The sequence below is a fragment of the Periophthalmus magnuspinnatus genome, chromosome 18 (assembly GCF_009829125.3).
Source record: "Periophthalmus magnuspinnatus isolate fPerMag1 chromosome 18, fPerMag1.2.pri, whole genome shotgun sequence".
NCBI lineage: Eukaryota > Metazoa > Chordata > Actinopteri > Gobiiformes > Gobiidae > Periophthalmus > Periophthalmus magnuspinnatus.
This window is the reverse complement of record NC_047143.1, coordinates 5,437,006-5,458,064: the sequence shown is the minus strand read 5'-3', so window position 1 is coordinate 5,458,064 and position 21,059 is coordinate 5,437,006. Positions and strand designations below refer to the sequence as shown.

At 40.5% G+C, this 21,059-nt stretch overlaps 2 protein-coding genes across 2 annotated transcripts in view; both read right to left on the bottom strand.

Annotated features, from left to right (window-relative positions):
• Positions 1-21,059, bottom strand: part of zgc:109889 (uncharacterized protein LOC553542 homolog) — a 69,453-nt gene that overhangs the window by 15,601 nt on the left and 32,793 nt on the right. The window contains exons 2-3 of the mRNA XM_055228996.1: positions 4,470-4,614; positions 3,501-3,635 (exon numbers count right to left, since the gene is read on the bottom strand). Coding sequence (XP_055084971.1) covers positions 3,501-3,635; positions 4,470-4,602 — 268 coding nt within the window. The 5' untranslated portion in view covers positions 4,603-4,614. The remainder of the gene's footprint in view (positions 1-3,500; positions 3,636-4,469; positions 4,615-21,059) is intronic.
• Positions 13,697-20,575, bottom strand: LOC129457141 (uncharacterized). The gene is made up of 11 exons (XM_055229241.1): positions 20,397-20,575; positions 20,092-20,238; positions 19,587-19,658; positions 19,181-19,378; positions 18,842-19,030; positions 18,461-18,661; positions 18,193-18,280; positions 15,818-15,907; positions 15,002-15,112; positions 14,860-14,910; positions 13,697-13,920 (listed from the first exon to the last, which is right to left on the bottom strand). The coding sequence occupies exons 1-11, from the start codon at positions 20,439-20,441 to the stop codon at positions 13,697-13,699; spliced, it is 1,416 nt and encodes a 471-aa protein (XP_055085216.1). The 5' UTR covers positions 20,442-20,575.

Here is a 21,059-nt window from a genome sequence, read left to right as displayed (position 1 = left end):
TGTCCTTTCTTTCTCTGTCTCCCTTCTCCCTCTTTTTCAAATGTGACCCTCTCTCTGTTTCTCTCTTTCATTCATTCCTCTACTCTTTCTTTCCCTTTTGCTGTCCTTTCTTTCACTTCTCTCCCTCCTCCCTCACCCCATCCTCTTTTTATAACTCCTTCTCTAGTGCGCTTCCCTCCCTCTCTCCTCCCCCCTCTCCTCCTCTCCTACTGCATTCATTCTCTCTCTCTGTTCCCTCCCTCCCTCTCTCCTCCCTCCTCTCCTCCTTTCCTAACGCATTCATTCTCTCTCTGTTCCCTCCCTCTCTCCTCCTCTCCTAATGCATTCATTCTCTCTCTCTGTTCCCTCCCTCTCTCCTCCCTCCTCTCTTAATGCATTCATTCTCTCTCCCTGTTCCCTCCCTCTCTCCTCCCTCCTCTCCTAATGCGTTCTCTCTCTCTCTCTCTCTCTCTCTCTCTCTCCCTGTTCCCTCCTCCTCTCCTAATGCGTTCTCTCTCTCTCTCTGTTCCCTCCTCCTCTCCTAGTGCATTCTCTCTCTCTCTCTCTCTGTTCCCTCCCTCTCTCTCCCTCCTCTCCTAATGCGTTCTCTCTCTCTCTCTGTTCCCTCCTCCTCTCCTAATGCGTTCTCTCTCTCTCTCCCTGTTCCCTCCTCCTCTCCTAATGCGTTCTCTCTCTCTCTCTCTCTCCCTGTTCCCTCCTCCTCTCCTAATGCGTTCTCTCTCTCTCTGTTCCCTCCTCCTCTCCTAGTGCATTCTCTCTCTCTCTGTGTTCCCTCCCTCTCTCTCCCTCCTCTCCTAATGCGTTCTCTCTCTCTCTCTCTCTCTGTTCCCTCCTCCTCTCCTAATGCGTTCTCTCTCTCTCCCTGTTCCCTCCTCCTCTCCTAGTGCATTCTCTCTCTCTCTCTCTCTCTCTCTGTTCCCTCCCTCTCTCTCCCTCCTCTCCTAATGCGTTCTCTCTCTCTCTGTTCTCTCCCTCTCTCCCTCCTCTCCTAATGCGTTCTCTCTCTCTCTCTCTCTGTTCCCTCCTCCTCTCCTAATGCGTTCTCTCTCTCTCCCTGTTCCCTCCTCCTCTCCTAGTGCATTCTCTCTCTCTCTCTCTCTCTCTCTGTTCCCTCCCTCTCTCTCCCTCCTCTCCTAATGCGTTCTCTCTCTCTCTCTGTTCCCTCCCTCTCTCCCTCTCTCCTAATGCCTTCTCTCTCTCTCTCTGCTGATGCACATATAGGTCATGTGGTTTTGCCCAAAGGCACACCTGACAGTATTAATTGTCTCAGAGGGTTTGAACCACAAACCACCGGGTCAGAGGCTCAAATAAACTCCTCCAAGTGTCGTATAACTTTACAAGGATCAGTTGCGTATAGTTTTATTAAGACACCGTGTAGCTTAGCGCGTTATTAGCGTACTATTATCGCGTTATTAGCGTGTTAGCATGTTATTAGCGTACCATTAGCGTGTTATTAGCGTGACTTGATCATTTTCCGCTTCATAAATCAGGCTCATGTGAGTGTGGGTCACATGCTGAGTCCAACATTCTTACAATATTTGGCTGAAGTAAAAAAAATACTTATAATGCCTAAAAAAAAAAACTACAAACCTCGACAGTTCACATGAATCATTCCTGAGTCCTGTAATTTTCAAAAAGTAAATTTTTATACAGTACTTTTAAATGTTTCTATTGTGTTTTAATTTTTCATGGAGGTCGTTCCACACAATCAAACACAAACATAATGACGTTTTTTAATTGGTTCTATTCTTAATTTTTTTGGATAAATCTGTTGGTCTGAGATATTGACTCTCTGTGATTATGATTATATACAACATATATAATCATATTTAATCATATATAATCATGATGTATCATGACGGCTGTGCTCAAATCAACAAGATCAAACAGTTTTTAACCTGACAACACAAAAGAGAGAGTCATGTGAGGCTCATTCTGTTTTCTGATTGGATAATTGTCATGAACCAAAACACCAAATTATATCATGAATAAATGGAACATCATGTCCAATATTTTTTTTTTAATAAATAATAATAAATCATCATTATAATAGTTTGATTTGATTTGGACATGTTGACCTTGTATCTGGGGCAACACAGATACAGTTTTCTGGAAATTAAAATCCAAACTTTGCGCAGACTTCCTTGGTTTTCAAATTATGAGAAAAGATGACGACAGAATCTTTCATAATATACACTCAAAATTATATATGTTAAAGATGTACTGTGTAACGTTTCTGGTCAAGGGTCCGTCGCACGCTTTTCCTGTAATGTTCCGTAGTATGGCGTTATAGATCTGCGTGTGTAAGTGTGTGTGTGTGTGTGTGTGAGAAAAACAAATGCGCTGCAAAATCTGAAAGAAAATGATCGTGTTTGAACAAAAGACTTCGCTTCAATCAAACATGGAGTTATTATTTTACAGTGAAACCAAAACTCCATCTGGACCCGGTAACAGACGGATAATGTCTTTAAATTTGATCCTCTGGGGCTTCTGTACTCCTGAATTTGAGATAATACTTTTAATCAGAGCGTTAAACCGGAGAGTGTTTATGGAGAATCTAATAAGGCTCCGGTTACAGAGTCTGCGGTCGGTTTAAAGAGGAGGAGGTCATGTGATTATAGTGTAAAGTACTTATGATGATAATGTACTTCATGAGGCGTTATGCATCACCCCACAGGGCCAGAGGGGGCGCTGTGCACACACGAGCATGACAAGCAGTGTATGGAGATTTAACGAAGAAAGCAGAGGTGCACATGATAATATTGACTTCATTTGATCTGAGTGTTATTAGAAGTAATGTAGTAATGTACAATATTTGTAATAACTATGTAAATAATATATATGCAGTACAGTTCACCTATGGCAGAGTAAAGTACACGTCGGCCATTTTAAAAGAGAAATATATGGAAAATCCTAATGTCCCCACAGGTCCTAATCGCTTTGTAAATTAGGACTAAACTGGGACTAAACCAGGACTGAACCAGGACTAAACCAGGACTAAACCAAGAGTAAACAAGGACTAAAGTAGGACTAAACCAGGACTATACAAAGACTAAACTAGGACTAATCCAGGACCAAACCAAGACTAAGCCAGGACTAAACTAGGACTTTACCAAGACTAAACCAGGACTAAACCAAGACTAAACTAGGACTAAACCAGGACTAAACCAGGATCAAACCAGGACTAAACCAGGCCTAAAACAAGACTAAACCAGGACTAAACCAGGACTAAACTAGGACTAAACTAGGACTAAACTAGGACTAAACCAGGACTAAACCAGGATCAAACCAAGACTAATCCAGGACTAAACCAAGACTAGACTATTACTAAACTAGGACCAAACCAAGACTAAACCAGGAGCAAACCAAGACTAAACCAAGACTAAACCAGGACTAAACCAGGACTAAACCAGGACTAAACCAAGACTAAACCAAGACTAAACCAGGACTAAACCAGGACTAAACCAGGACTAAACCAGGACTATAGACTTGTTCCATACCTTCTTCCACAGTGGAGTCGAGCTGGGTGACCTTCACAGCCAGCTGATCCACTCTCTCCTGCAGACTGCTCATCCTCAGGTAGAAACTGTTGGCTTCATTAAACAGCTCCCCGAAAATGTCCTCCGCGTGACGGCCTACAACACAAACACAAGTAAACAAAATGTCCTCCTACAACACAAACACATGTAAACAAAATGTCCTCCTCGTGACGGCCTACAACACAAACACAAGTAAACAAAATGTCCTCCGTGTAACGGCCTACAACGCAAACACGTGTAAACAAAATGTCCTCCGCGTGACGGCCTACAACACAAACACTTAGCAACATTCTTAGCAACAATGTGCCTGATTGGACAGTAGAAGGTGACCCTGACCCTGAAGAATATACTATGTAAAAGGAATAGATTATATTTATTCCTTTTACATACATTACATTATTATTTTTACATACACTACATTATATATTTATAACAGTCTATTTTCATGATTATCATCTTTTACCAAACGATGCACGAGATGAAGAACATTTATCTTGACACGAATGAGTGAAACAAGAGCAGGTTGTGGAGGTGACTGCTCTGTCCCGTTTAGGAAGAGCGCTTTTGGACGACTCTGTTTTGCTTATCGAGCAGGTCAGACGTGGAACGCACTGCTGCTCATGTACGACAGCTCTCAACACCGGCACCACTTCTAAACGCTTTAAAACAGGGGTCGTTCAAGGGTCAAATGTGTCACCATGTCTATAATTCTGTGTGTTGTGTGCGTAGTGAGTGTGCTGGTGTGTTACATTTGCTTTTGTGTTATTGTTGCTGTTCTTTTCTGTCCTGTAGACTGTTTAACCTCAACCTGCCGCGGGACTGAAGATGTAAATGATCAACGTTGGCGATAATCTTCACATAAAATCAGACACGGGTCGTTTAAACGGTGAGCGTGATGTATTGTGCGTCGATGATAATGGCCGCACTCACTGAGGCTGCCCAGCTGTTTGATGATCGCGGCCAGGGTGGAGTTGGTGACACACTCCAGTTCGCTGGTCACTCCGTCGGGCAGAGCGCCGCGACACAGGTGCCGAGGCTCGATGCTCCTCTTCACCAGCGGCATCTTCTCTCACTCCTGCAACAACAACAACAACAACGAGGAAAAGGATTAGGCTTTATAAAATATACAAACACAGATAGGAAGAGTGATGTGCCAAAGAGTTTGTGAGAGACAGGAACAAGTTTTTAAGGAGACATATTCTGCAAAATCGAGTTTTCTGAGGTTTCAACCATGTTATAGCTGTTTCCTCTTCTCATTTACCCTCAGAGTTGTATTTAGAGAGATTCATGCAAGTTTGAGCTATTTTTATTCTCCTGTATTCAAGAAGTCATTGCCCCGATCTACTTTCGTTTTCACCGCTACCGGTACATGGCCACAGTTACCGGGACACACACAGAGTTACCGGCGCATATTCAAAGCTACCGATGCATGCCCACGCCTACCGGTACATGCCCATAGTTACCGGTACACGGCCATAGTTACCGGTACATGCCCACAGTTACCGGTACTGGTATACTCCCACAGTGACCGGTACACACCCATAGTGACCGGAACACGCCCACAGTGACCGGTACACGCCCATAGTGACCGGTACATGTCCACAGTGACCGGTACATGGCCACAGCTACCAGTACACACCCACAGTTACCAGTACACGCCCACAGTTACCGGTACATGCCCACAGTGACCGGAACACGCCCATAGTGACCGGAACACGCCCACAGTGACCGGTACATGCCCACAGTGACCGGTACATGCCCACAGTGACCGGTACATGCCCATAGTGACCGGTACACGCCCACAGTGACCGGTACATGCCCATAGTTAGCGGTGCACAGGCACAGCTACTTACTTCCTTCTCCAGTTTTATTTTCTTAATCAGTGATACACGCATAGGATTCGGCAGCATCGCATAGTTATTTTGGCACAAATCAAAAAATAAAAATCCGCTACTTTGTTGTGACGATGTTTCCGGAGATGTCAGGTCCATAGGCCGTAGCTAGCCGCCTCGTTCCAAGTACGAAGTGAACGTTCGCTCCCACAAGCGTTAGCAACAGGTTTGACTGACAGCGCCTGCCGACTGCTAAACCAGCGGCGCAGGCAAGAAAAGGGGCGTTACCTTCAGCATCCTCACTCTGGATTGGCTCTTTAGTTGCTATGATACTCACAGTCAGAATTCCAAATACGGAAGTCGGCTCCAAATTCGCCGCTATAACTGCTAGCCTCGATGAGCTTCATTTGAACGCTGTGGGTGACGTCGCGCTCGCTTAGTCCACTTCTTTATACAGTCTGTTCTTTTGTTTTATTACGTCATTTTTGAAGAGCAAATTTTACATAATAATCTACAGGCGCCATAGATTATAACTACACTGACACAAGAACAATACGTCTGCTTTAAACTGACTTCCTCCTTTTGCAGTTTGAAAATCTGTTCCACTGCTTTAAAGTAGAACTAGTCTGACAGCGCTTAACATGATTTGGACCGGCTGTATGTAGGACAGTTATTCTTGGTCATTGCGTTCTTCATTTTGGAGGCGCCAGTTCAAAATGAGGCGTCGGATTTTAAATTTCATGTCTGGACAAATCTGAAAATACTAAAAATACTGACGAATGGTAGTGTAAGTGAAGCAGGGTGAGCCTCACAGCGACATGTGTTCAAACGAAAAACAAAACAGACGTGTAACCATCTTAATTCTGAAGTTATGATCAATAAATGCTGCTGTTACATAATATGGAAAATAAAATGTACGTAGCCAGCTCTCTGACCGTCTTAACCTGCAGAAAGACGACACACACACGTTTTTCTCATTCTCAGTTTCATCACTATAAAAAGACATTCTAGTTGTGAGCGGGGTCGCCTCTCCATAGAGCTGACCTGTAACTTGGCCAGGTGGTGTCGTCTGCTTGTATCCAGGGACATAGATAAGTTTATGTCACTTTACCTTTTTATTTTATTTTTTTTTTATGTTTTACCATTATAAAACAGCAAGACATTTACATTTATAAAAATAGTGAATATTTGGTACAGTATTTCTTTTCATTTTTTCATTTCTTTTCATTTTTTTCATTTTAAAGTGCAGATTTTTGATGTTTTTTCTAATTCTGATGTGGTTTGGTGGGATAGGACTTGTGCTAAATATTTATCATAGTTTTATATCAGTTAAGTGGCAGTTTGTGGGAAAGAAGTACAAAGAAAAGTACAAAAATACAGGAAGTAGCACTGAGTTTTAAAACAGAATCCCTCTGTCTATGTCGTCAAAATGGAAAATTACATTCAAAAACGCTTTTTTCTGACAGTTTATAAACAAAAAATACAGATGTTGACATTTATTTTTATTTGTCTAATCATAACTATTGTGTAACTGGAAAACTTCACTTTTAAAACTTTTGTGCTTTGAAAAAGGTACGACTTTATGTGTCGGTGCTAATGCTAATGCTAATGCTAACTTCTATTAGAATGTTAAATGTAACACAACAGCAAAATGAAATTAGTTGTAAGGATGACTCAATTATTTTTAGGTAGATTATTTCTTCAGTGGCGTTGTTATTTATTCATTATGGGCTCGACACACGGGGAGCGACGTCGCTCGCTCTCCATTTATTTTCAACGGTCTCTGTGCGACACTGTGAAAATCGCTCGTCTCTCTCATCTCCGCGACAAGCGAAAGTTGTGCACGTGAAAACCTCGTGCTCGTGCATGTCGACGTGCACACATGGGCCTGTGACGCGACTAATGAAAGTTGAAAAATGTTCTACTTTTATCGCTGTCGCACAACAGCCAATCAGCGAGAGTTTGATTGACGAGCCAATGCACCGTCCACTTCAGAAACATCATGGAGGAGAAAATTAGACTCACGGTGTCGGATTTCCCAATTCTTTTTGACATCTCAAAGAGACGACCGAGATATATCAAAAAAAAGCAGCTGCCTGGGAACTCGATGGTGCCAGGGTGAATATGAGGTAAGTTAACATGCGCAAATTTGTTAATTCAGATAAATTTATGGAGGCTAATAACCAAATGTATTAAAGACTGATCCAACATTTAAAAAATATATTTATTTAAGATTTTTACATTAAACAGAATTAGCTGCAGAATAGGGTGGACCCAGGATCGCTTTTTTGCAACCAATTGTAATATTTTAGTCAAATGAAGCAAAACTTTACGAGATTTCATTTTAGTGTCTTTTTCCCATCTACCGCTATTAACCTCAAAATTCCCTCCAAATAAACAGCCAATCAGACGTGTAGGAGGCTCGATCTGCTCTGGAACAGAGCGCGACGTGACAAGCTGCCGCTAGTCGCTGCAGTTTGTCGCTGCCCGTGTGTTCGATTTTAAAGCCTCTGTGATGAGTGTCGCTGCACGCTGTCGTTAGTCGCTCCCCGTGTGTCGAGCCCATAAGACTCTGAAATTAGCACTAGCATTAACTAAGTGTCCACCGGTGAAGTTTTCCTCACATTTCAAAACACTGTCCACTGCCTGATCTGTCACGATTTAATGATTTTAACAAAGTAATGTGGTCTACTCTATTCAGTGAAGTGAAGAGTGCAGTGAGCGGTGAGACATTAGAGAAACTAAACAGCCACTTCATAAGAGAATGTACCAACACCATCACAAGAGCAGCTCAGGACCACAGTCTGCTGTTCATCTCCATCTCAAAGACACTAACCACTGCTTTGAAGAGGTGAAGTTCAGATCTGAGCCAGAGAAAAGAAATGGTTTGAGAGAGGAGTTAAAGAAGCGATTTTTGTTTGGAAAGACAATCCTCGTTTGAACAGGAACGAGGACCCGAGACATAATCTATCGTCGATCTATGATTCCATCCCCAGACCCAAAGCAAACAAAAAACAAAGAGAACAATACCGTGAGCCATTAAAGGTTGAATAGGTCCGTTAAGGCAGTTTCAGTGTAGTTAGCTCCTCCCTTCAGACAGATAAAAGGCAGTGTCCAGCAAAGATCTGACCAAAACTGAAGACGAGCAGCGAAACGTCTTCACTCCTACAACTTTTCGTCCAGTTGACAGATTTAACTCCGGATTTTGCCCAACTTAGCAAAAGCCTCATAGACGTTACATAACAGATGGTCGCGCTGACTGTCCCTCTGATGAGACCGAACCCACTATTGTTGCGCACAGAGCTAATTTGGACAAGTTCTGGTCCTTGTTAACATCCTGATCGCTAAGTAAAAAACATGGAATTACCTCTACGTATGTCACATCTGCTGCTTAAATATGAAACTGAACGATGTCATCTGCGTTTTGGTCACTCGAGTTGTCTCTTTTCGTACGGACTGTAAACATTCGACGTGTTTACCGCTCCGAAAATCAAATCAAACTGCTCCGTGTGTCTCCCGCAAGGACACAAACGCTGTCATTATAACAGCGGTAATGAGGCGTTTAAACGAGCTGTGATGAACCTAGAGCTGAGGTGATGGAGCCACAGAGCCAGCGGTGCGTTCAAGGACACTCACACAATGGGATGTTTGAGCTCCAGCTGCTCCGACTGAACGACTCAACGCGCGGTGTCTCCAAGTGGAAGTGCGGAGCGTTCACGACACCTGCACAGGACGATCTGCTGACATTTAAAAGTCTACACGTAAAAAAAAAAGGATTCTGCAAAATAAACGTAGCTGTTATAGAGTTTTTCCTCAACTTTTACTCGCAACGTTTTTGACGATCAACCACAGTGCACACGCCACTGCTCTGTACTTAAACCAGGACTAAACCAGGACCAAACCAGGACTAAATCAGGACTAAACCAGGACTAAACCAGGACTAAACCAGGACTAAACCAGGACTAAATCAGGACTAAATCAGGAATGAACCAGGACTAAATCAGGACTAAACCAGGACTAAATCAGGACTAAACCAGGACTAAATCAGGATTAAACCAGGACTAAACCAGGACTAAATCAGGACTAAACCAGGACTAAATCAGGACTAAATCAGGAATGAACCAGGACTGAACAAGGACTAAATCAGGACCAAATCAGGACCAAACCAGTACTAAACCAGGACTAAACCAGGACTAAATCAGGACTAAACCAGGACTAAATCAGGACTGAACCAGGACTGAACAAGGACTAAACCAGGACTAAACCAGGACTAAATCAGGACTGAACCGGGACTGAACCGGGACTAAATCAGGACTAAACCAGGACTGAACCAGGACTAAACCAGGTCTAAATCAGGACTAAACCAGGACTAAATCAGGACTAAATCAGGACTGAACCAGGACTGAACAAGGACTAAACCAGGACTAAACCAGGACTAAATCAGGACTGAACCGGGACTGAACCGGGACTAAATCAGGACTAAACCAGGACTGAATCAGGACTGAACCAGGACTAAACCAGGTCTAAATCAGGACTAAACCAGGACTAAACCAGGACTAAATCAGGACTGAACCAGGACTAAACCAGGACTAAACCAGGACTAAATCAGGACTAAATCAGGAATGAACCAGGACTGAACAAGGACTAAATCAGGACCAAATCAGGACCAAACCAGTACTAAACCAGGACTAAACCAGGACTAAATCAGGACTAAACCAGGACTAAATCAGGACTGAACCAGGACTGAACAAGGACTAAACCAGGACTAAACCAGGACTAAATCAGGACTGAACCGGGACTGAACCGGGACTAAATCAGGACTAAACCAGGACTGAACCAGGACTAAACCAGGACTAAACCAGGACTAAATCAGGACTGAACCGGGACTGAACCGGGACTAAATCAGGACTAAACCAGGACTGAATCAGGACTGAACCAGGACTAAACCAGGTCTAAATCAGGACTAAACCAGGACTAAACCAGGACTAAATCAGGACTAAATCAGGACTGAACCAGGACTGAATCAGGACTGAACCAGGACTAAACCAGGACTAAATCAGGATTAAACCAGGACTAAACCAGGACTAAACTAGGACTAAACCAGGACTAAATCAGTACTTACTTTGTTCTCTAATTTTATTTCTTAATCGCTGATACGTGTAGGATTCAGCAAAGTTGCGCCGTAATTTTGGTACAAATGAAAAAACAAAAACAAAGCCAAAACTCTATCATATGACAACTTCAGACAACTTCACGGGTCTTTGTTGTGACGACATTTACGCCGACGTCAACTCCCATTGGACACCGCAGTTTTTTAACGCAGAAGTCAGCGGATTTGTTCATTTTATTAAGTCTTTCTAGATGAATATTGTGATTTAAAATGTGTAAATTATAACTCAATGATCCACAGGTGTCAGAAATTAGGTGTAGGATTAGATCAGGTGTCAATTACAGCAGACAAAATACGTTCTTTAAGAAATTCACACTTGACTTTATGCTACTTAAGATGGTAATGTTAGCTGTTTTCTAATTGTTGGATTTATTTTTTTATTTTATCTTTAAAGTAGTGAAGATAAAAGTTAAGAAATGTGATGTTCTAAATTTAGACTGTGATGACGTCATTCTGCCAGATGGGGGCGCAAGAGACAGTTTTCCCTGTTGATCACATTGTACTTTGCCATGAAATATCCAAAAAGTAAAAGCACAAATGTTAAATCTGATCATTTCTATCAGAGACTGGACCCAAGAGCTCACTGTGTCACAACAAAAAGCTGCATTATCACGATATTCATTTAATCTGCCTCATCTGTGTTAAATATTATCGGTCAAAAGAATGTTGTGATGTCGTCTGAAAACCAGCTCTGCCCACTTTCTCTCTCTCCCCTCTTCCCTCCCTCTTTCCCCCCTCTCTTTCTCTTTGCATAATAAAAGTGTCTCTCTCAGCTCTATCAGAGGCATTCATGCGCACACAGTCCCATGACCCTCTCTCTCTCCCTCTGTCTCTGTCCCTCTCTCTCTCTCTCTCGCTCTATCTCCTTCTCACTCCCTCTTTCTCTCTCCCTCTCTCTCGCTCCCTCTTTCCTCCTCCCTCTCTCTCCCTCCCTCCCTCTCCCTCCCTCTTTCTCCCTCCCTCTCTCCCTCCCTCCCTCCCTCTTTCACTCTCTCTCTATCCCTCCCTCTCTCTTCCTCCCGCTCTCTCTTTCTCTCTCTCATTCTTTCATTCTGTCTTTCATTCTCTCTTTCTTTATCTCTTTCATTCTCTCTTTATCTCTTTCATTCTCTCTCTCATTCTCTCTTTCATTCTCTCTATTCTTTCATTCTCTTTCTCATTCTTTCTCTGCACTGGGCTCTGTTTGGGACAGAGACACAAACTGGGTCAAAGCGCAACATCAAAACTGGGACTAAACCAGGACTAAACCAGGACTAAACCAGGACTAAACCAGGACTAAACCAGGACTGAACCAGGACTAAACCAGGACTAAACCAGGACCAGCAAAGTATCACATCACAACATAGTAAATGGTCTCATTTTTCCATATACCTTCAAGGTGCTCAAAGCAAAGTCACACATTCACTCACATTCACACACACCCCCACACACCCCCACACACATTCACACACACCCCTACACGTTTTTCATGACATATGGGGACCTCATGCAGTACTGTGATATATGGGGACCCTACCTTTCTGAGGGACTTGGAGCCACCAAAACCACACTCAAATTTTTTTTGATTTTTTCTTGGCCCAGGAAAAAAAAGTGAACCAAAATGTCCATTGTTTTCTTGTTTGAGATTTTTCTGGTTTTTGGTGACTTCTGGGGTCGCACCAATTATGTAGTACTGGGTACAACCACCAGATGGCAATATTATTTATTTTTATTTTTTCCCTTTTTTGGCTATATTTTTCCATAAATATTGACTCATGACATTTGCATCATTCAAAATTGCAACAGTTTAAGTTGAAATCTGACAAATTAGGACAATATATCCTAATAAAAGATTAGATGTAAATGCTCTTCAGTGATGAAAGACTAATACATAGAAAATGATACATATATTGGCCACATTAGAAGTTTAGAGCTGCATGTAAATCCAATGTGGCAATCATTTTTCAATTAACCCAATGACATCAGCGACAGACGAAAGTCTGTCGCTGATGTCATCAGCGACAGACTTTCAGAGACTGGATTATTTTTGTACCAGGATTTACACATGTTCAAAGACAGAACTTTACCGGACTGACAAAAGCTCAGTGTTGATTGGAGAAGTGACTTTCTGCAGCTTAATGACTGAAGTGAGTCAAAAAGCACATTAATTAAGCTACAAGTATTTTGGCATTAATTGGGGTTTCCATTTCAGGAATTATTTAAATCTGAAAACTATTCAAAACCTTTATTCACAAATGTGCATAAGTGATCCCATTTATTATTTAGGGGAGACTGGGGTAAATGAATGGGGTGGGCTACTTTTGGCATTAGTGGGTTTTCTTTAAGACAGGATATTATCTGCATTAAAAAAATACAATGACTGAACATGACAGAACTGGTTTAATGTGAACAATTACAACAAATGTCAGCAAAACTTATTTTGACAGAACATTTTTGTCAATATTAAAGTCAAAATTTACGACAGAGTATAAGGGTCACTTAAAAAATATATATATATGTGGGCACTACGAGAAAAAAAGTCGTAATATTACGAGAATAAAAGTTGTAATATTACAAGAATAAAAGTGGTATTTTTATGAGAGTACAGGCTGCTGTGCGTGAATGAGTGACCAGTGCATTATGGAGAATTTGGAGCATTTTGTTCAGATAAACTTTCAACTGGGGTTTATGCACGATGAAATACTGTGTCTAGCCCACCATCACCACACTATCATCAGTATAAGTACTTTGAAGTACTTTGAAGGGACACTGCAAGCATTTGAGTTTTTGTGCGTGAATGAGTGATCAGTGCGTTAAGAACAATTTGGAGCATTTTGTTCAGATATAGCAATTTCTTCTAAATCTGTCTGGTTCCTCCGACTAAACAAACTCAAATGCTTGCAGTGTCTCTTCAAAGTACTTATACTGATGATACTGTGGTGATGGTGGGATAAAAGACACAGTATTTCATCGTGCATAAACCCCAGTTGAGTATCTGAACAAAATGCTCCAAATTCTCCATAACGCACTGGTCACTCATTCACGCACAGCAGCCTGTACTCTCATAAAAATATGACTTTATTCTCGTAATATTACGACTTTTATTCTCGTAGCGCCCGCATTATTTTTTTTAAGTGACCCTTATACTCTGTCGTACAAATGAGTTACAAAGCTGACTACTTTCTTTTAAAGCTTTCTCTTTTGGCTGAATCTATACGATTTTTTATATAGAATTTGATTGCTTTCCAAGAGCGTCCTGACAGGGCTTCTGGAGAGGCCTCGATGCATTCCAGGCACAGTGCTTTACCAGGTACTCTACCAGTCAGGATTGAATTCAGAAGCGTTTTTTCCACAGCTTCCACCTCTTCAGCTGTCCATTTCCTCTTCTGTCCTTTTGAGGCTTAAACAAAAAAAAAAAAAAAGATACAATTATCAATATATAAATATAAATTTACAAATAAAAAAATGCTAATACATTTTGCAAACAGAACGACAAAAAGATAGAATACTTTTAAACTTAAATTTGGTGGCCCAGTGTTTTACTGAACACATTTACACAGCCTATGCTAATTTCAATTTATTAAAGCTTCAAATGTTCCCTACAGGAAAAAAGTACAATCACCAAAAATCTGAGGTGCAGATGCAAGAACAGATAATAAATCTATAAAGCATCCCACTCTCAAGTTGCACTCTGTAGTAGAGTTTGCAATGCCTGTAAATGTTAAATTTGAGCTGTTTAATCCATTAATTGGTGCATCTATCACGTGTCCTTTTCTTTAATGAGGCGCTAGCACCATTGTGCTCTCTATATTCTGTAGATGAGTAATGAGTTAGTGTGTTGTAATTTACCCCTTTTTTGTGTACAGATAATGTTATTGTATAGTTATTAATAAGCATTTTTATTTTGTGTTGTTTAGAACCACACACCAGCAATACATTCATCTTACCATCAATGTCTAGAGGCTGCAAACTGTTCAGTGATTCTGTCATCATTAAACCAACTCATCACTTCCTGACTCTTCATTTGAGTTTTAACCGGGCTCACCACAGCGTTCGTCTGTCCCATCAGCACAAACAATAAAACTAATATTTAATGTATTTAAGCAAGAGAGACTAGTGATAAATAAGATAAATGCTCCTAAAAACAGTGTGCATAGTTGACGGTAAAAAGAATGAAATCACAAACTGAAGTTAGTTTCAGGTGTTTCTAACATTAACATGAGTGAATCAGCCTCTGTCATGAACAACAGATTCAAAGTAGTGCAGCTACAACATATTTCACCCAAGATCCCTTCAAACTACGTGTTTCTATAAACCTATGCAACACATCAGCACTCACCTTGGCCTTTTTCAATTTGTGATGCATCTGTGGATATCATTTGGGATGATTCTATGGGAATAAAAAGTAAATATTTTATCATTTTTCTTTGCTTTTTGTCTATTCTACCCCTAATCACCTTCTTCCCCCTTTGTACAAATACCTGGAGATTTAGAAGACACCTCAGGATCCTGTGTTGAGGTACAACCCATGCTTCCTCCTGATTGGTCTGTGCCATTTTCTGAAACAATTTTGGGCCTCTTTTGCGTGTTCTCTATGGGCACAATAATTTGGTTTAGAATCACAAAATCAATCCAGATATTTTTTGTAAATTCATTCTCTCCTTCTGTCCCACATCTACCTCCCTACACTCTCAGTCTTTGTCTCCTACTGACTCATTGATTCCCCACAATTTAGATAAAAACCCAAATCACTATCCCAGAGACTGGTGTTATTAGACAAATAATTTGTGCAGTAGGAAAAAACATGCGAAGACTTTAAAGGAGACCTATTCTGCAAAATCCATTTTCCTGAGCTTTTAACCTTGTTCTAACAGTGTTTGCTCATCATTAGTTTACTCAGTTGGATTTGGATTGATGCATGTTGAAGGGCTTATCAGTTCTGCAGTTTTGAATAGGAATTCACTTTTCCAATTTTTATTACGAAACCCTTCTCCATCAATACTGCAGTTTACAATGAACAAAATTTAAGATATAGATCTACATTTGTTTTATTTTAACATCTGTGTATAGTTTAATACACTAATTATAGTAAGTATTACCAAAGAACTGCCACTTCCTGCCACATTGTCAGGTTCAACTGCCTGGAGATTTTTATACACAAAAGGCTTCAAGGGTAATCATCTCGACAATGATCTTGAGTAATTTTTGTTGAAAATCAAAATGTGTCAGTTGTTAAGGAAGTTGTCCCGTTGACTACTTTTCTTAATTGGATTGGAATAATGACGGATTATACCAACCTGAAGAATTAGACGATGCCCCAGAATCTTGGGATAAGAGGCAGTCCTCATTTTCGCTGCCTGTGGCATCACTGTCTTCAATTATTTTTTCTTAAAACAAAAAACAAAAACATGTTCTATCAGGTAACAAATGGAACATTAATTCGTTTTTAGAAATGTATGTAAAATCCCTCAGTCATCCAGGTAGAATCCATGGCAAAGGAGAAATTCAATTTGTCAACTGGACAAAAGTTTATTTAGTCGAATATGTTTCTCAGCTCATCCAAGCTGCTTCTTCAGTTCTGGTCAGATGTTGGTGAACACTACCTTATATCTGCCTGAAGGGAGGAGCCAACTACAATGAAATTACTATGAAACTACCACACCTATTTGTTTATAGTTCATAGCTCAGAGTAATTTCATTGTAGTTGGCTCCTCCCTTCAGGCAGATGTAAGGCAGTGTCCACAAGCATCTGACCAGAACTGAAGAAGCAGCTTGGATGAGCAGTGAAACATATTTGACCAAATAAACTTTTGTCCAGTTGACAAATTGAATTTCTCCTTTGCTTTTAGAAATGTAATTAATTTACCTTCAGGATCAATATTGACCTCATCCAGGTTCTTGCCTTTGAATTGAGAGAGCTGTCCTCTCTCCAAAGCCATCAAGATCTTGCTTACTTTGGCCAACTGCAGTGTTCCCTCAGGCAGTCTGTAATATTCCCTATGAACCCTAATATCATGGCCCAAAAAGTTTGCTAGATCATCCATTTCATTGTCCTTCATGTTCAACACTTTTGACATTGTGGCCACATGTTTTCGTAGTTTAGTGGATGATAGCGCTGCTGGATTTTTTGCCCCACATCTTAAAGCCACTTGTCTAATAACATCGGATCCTCTGAAATAAGTGAGAACTTGGGGTCTGGCAAACATGTATGGATTATCATCCAAGACCTCACATTTTTGGCGGGTTTTTACCATTAGTTCCATGGACCTAACCATGTTAGGGGTAAGCAGAATGGCAACCTTCCTGCCACGTTTTCCTCTAATTTCTACTCGCTGAAAATAATGACAAAGTTTTTTTTCTAATTCAGTCAAAGCCAGGCTCACATCCGGATTGGATGAAGTTGTGTCTCTCAGTTTGAAAACATCAAGAGACATTTTAGACACTTCTCCTTCCCTACGACGATTAAAGAGAATTACTTCGCAAAGTGTCAGTTTTGAGAGGTCTGCCCAGGTCTGTTTGTTTGGCTGGTTTTCTAGTTTCATCTGCAGCTCCTCCCTTTTCAAGTCAAGTTCTTTATGCATTTTGAGAACATCATCTGTTACTGGAAGAAGTTGGGGAGAATTCCATTTCGCTTCATGCAAGTTCCTAAGGGCTTGGGATGATACACATTCACTCCATTTTGTGTCGCATAACTTCTTGAAAACACGGGCATTATTTACGAGCTCTTCATTTCCTTCCACCATAGCCTCACATTCAATAATGCTTGCTATTTTTTTTAGGTTATGGCCAGATTTGAGTGCCAATGATGGTGTCTTGAATGTGCTTGTTTCATCATTTATCCCTGCCACATTTTTAACAACTTTAATTACATTTCTAAAATTTGCTGGAACAAAAAAATCAGACATGGTCTTCAAGTTGCCTTCTTTTTGGCCTTGAAGAACTAACCTTCCTGCCTCACGCATCTTTTGTCGAATGTATTCATGCTTTGTTTTGTCATGTCCATGTTTATTAAAAAGATGCTCTCCAAACTTCACAATGTATCTTTCTTTTTTGACAATGTTAGTAATTGGATCATCACGCATGTCCTGTACCATATTCCAAAACGGCTGACTGACACTATCCGGAATAGGCTCTGCATATTTACAAAGAGCTTGAACTCTCGACATTCCTTTTTTAAGTCCTTGCACTTTTTGGCTCAAGTAGCATCTCTTCATGTGTCTCCATAAAGACTGTCTTTTATAGTACCCCTCACAATTGATACAGTGGACAAAATCTTTAGCTTTAGCAGGAAGACTGGGCTGTCTTCGTGGTATGACAGTGCCTTTACCACCCTTTATTACTATGTTATTGTGGGCCTTACTGCCTTTATTTAAAAGCAAAGACAGCAGCATTTTTCGTTCTTTGGAGCCTTTAGGACTCGAGAAGGCTTTTTGTACTTCGAGTACATCTTTATGCACTGACTTTAAATGACGGGCCATTTTGCAGACAGATTTTGAGCAATAGAAGCAATGGAACTTCTTGTTGTATATTCTACTACCATCTTTTTTTTTCTCCAATGTCATTACACTAACTTCTGATGTGTTTGGAAATAAAAGTGTGTCTGATTCCTTTTTCTTCTTCCGTTTTGGTCCAGTCAGTGTTCTCTCTTTGGTTGTTTTTGGTTGTGGCTCACCATCTGTGTCTGTGACGTCTCTCTTGTCAGGGACATATTCGTCTTCACCTCCAGAGCTGGTCAGATTTTCACATTTTTGCTGGTCAAGCTGAAAGAAGAGGTAAACCCAAAAGTTGAAATACGTTTTCACAAACAGAAGTAGATCCAAGCTAGGACTAATACAGGCCTAAGATAGGACTAAATACGACCTAAACCTGGTCTAAACCAGGACTAATCTTGGCCTAAACCAGGAGTAATTATAGCCCAATATTTATATTATAACACTTACTTCAGAAGTGTCCAATGTCTTGTGTGTTGAGGTTTTTGCTCTAATGACTCTTTTCTTATTCCTTTTTGGTCCAGTCCGTGTTCTCTCTTTGGTTGTTTTTGGTTGTGGCTCACTATCTGTGTCCGTGACGTCTCTCTTGTCAGGGACATATTCGTCTTCACCTCCAGAGCTGGTCAGATTTTCACATTTTTGCTGGTCAAGCTGAAAGAAGAGGTAAACCCAAAAGTAGAAATACGTTTTCACAAACAGAAGTAGATCCAAGCTAGGACTAATACAGGCCTAAGATAGGACTAAATACGACCTAAACCTGGTCTAAACCAGGACTAATCTTGGCCTAAACCAGGAGTAATTATAGCCCAATATTTATATTATGACACTTACTTCAGAAGTGTCCAATGTCTTGTGTGTTGAGGTTTTTGCTCTAATGACTCTTTTCGGTCTAGTCAGTGTTCTCTCTTTGGTTGTTTTTGGTTGTGGCTCACTATCTGTGTCTGTGACGTCTCTCTTGTCAGGGACATATTTGTCTTCACCTCCAGAGCTGGTCAGATTTTTACATTTTTGCTGGTCAAGCTGAAAGAAGAGGTAAAGCCAAAAGTGGAAATATTTTTCCACAAACAGAAGTAGATCCAAGCCACGACTAATACAGGCCTAAGATAGGACTAAATACGACCTAAATCTGGTCTAAACCAGGAGTAATTATAGCCCAATTATAACACTTACTTCAGAAGTGTCCAATGTCTTGTGTGTTGAGGTTTTTGCTCTAATGACCCTTTTCTTCTTCTTTTTTAGTCTAGTCAGTGTTCTCTCTTTGGTCGTTTTTGGTTGTGGCTCACCATCCGAGTCTGTTGTGTCAGGAACAACCTCCTCTTCACTGCATTTTAAAATACAGTCCTCAAATCCAACATGCATCCTGTCAAGCTTTAAGAAACAAGCAATCACTTGCAGTAGAAATTAACAGATCTTTCAACATACAGTCAATTATGGCACATTATGATGAATCAGAAAAAAAGATGAAAGTGAGAAACCCCATTTGAGACTTTGACAAATCTTTCTGCCAAGTTAGTTTAAGTGTCTAAAGAGTTTTAAATGATAGAACGATTGCTGATAATCAGATTAGGATACATACTAGGACACTGTCAGTCCGTGTGAGCTCAGGGACACCCACAGAACTGTCTTCACAGAATCTTTGGTTTTCTTTCTAAGAACAAACAAAAACACAAATTTAATTTAAAGTTGAGTAAACAACAAAAACATGACAGTAACGCCGCTGCTAATTGAACCCTAAAAGCAATTACAAGGTTGAGCATGACTTCTTTAGTCGTACCACATAAAGGGTTGGGGTACTACTACTACTCCCAGTCCCCTCTTTGGCACCAAATGTACTCCTCTTACTACTACTGCTCCTCCTCCTACTAGGCCTACTACTACTACCCTTATTGGCACCAAATGACCTCCATTGACAAATCTATCACTATAAACACTAAAACATTACAGTATTTTAACACTTGAATTACCCATAAAGTAAAAGTATAGTTGGCAAAGTCAGCTTTGTATCTGATAATCAGATTATCAGATACAAAACTGATTATCAGATCAGATTACTCGTACCACAGAAAGGGTTGGCGACTAACCGGCACAGTCTGGAGCCAAGTCTGCAAGTGCAAAGTTCTCTCTTTCTCATCATGTGCTGATTTGGTGAGCCAATGCATGTGCCGGTTCTCACACTCTATATGATGCTGTCTTAATTTGTGGAGACGTTGCAAATATCTAATTTGTGACTAAAAAGAGAAAAATATGTCTTCATCATGTTTGCTGCTGAAGGTTTTATGAGTATGAGTAAATTAAAGCTTTACATTTAACCAATTTATTCCGATAAACAAAAAACAGTCCACTTTACCACAAGATTAAATGTTTTTGAAGACTTAACACATCTTACCTCAGATTTCCCATCTTTCTGCTCCAGTTCTTTTGGCTCAGACATTATCACTGGAAAGAAAAGTTAATGTTATTGTGGTACATGGCTTGCCATAAGTTATACACTATACCTAAAATGCTGCAGATATTTGTTTGACAAGAACTCATGTGTAAGAAATGATGCTTCATGAAGCATCATCCTTAACTGCAAAAGTATATCAAAATGATTCCCAAAGCCTCAAAAGCTCTTCCTGGCACCACTTCAGATGCTCAAACATGTCTAAATGTATGGGACTCAAAAGTTTCACGTGTCTGCACATGAACTTAAGGCTGCTCAAGGCCTCGATAAAATTAAATAAACTATAATGGCTTCAGTTTATACACCTGTGGTGTCTAAACATTACTACTTTGCATAAAATAAACTTGTACGATAGCTCTTTTTTTCTCATCTCCCTTCATTTAAATACTCTACCAACATGTGACCATTAAAGGATTGCTAAATGATCATTTCACCATGTACTGGGGGAAAAATTAATACCACTACCATTATCAAATGTAATATGCACAAAACAGAGCCACTAGATAACTTTTATAAAACTGTGCAGAACAATAATTGTAATTTATTTGCTATTTCAAGAAAATTCAGGAAGGCCACATGTGCGTGTTCATGCTCAGCTAACGCTAC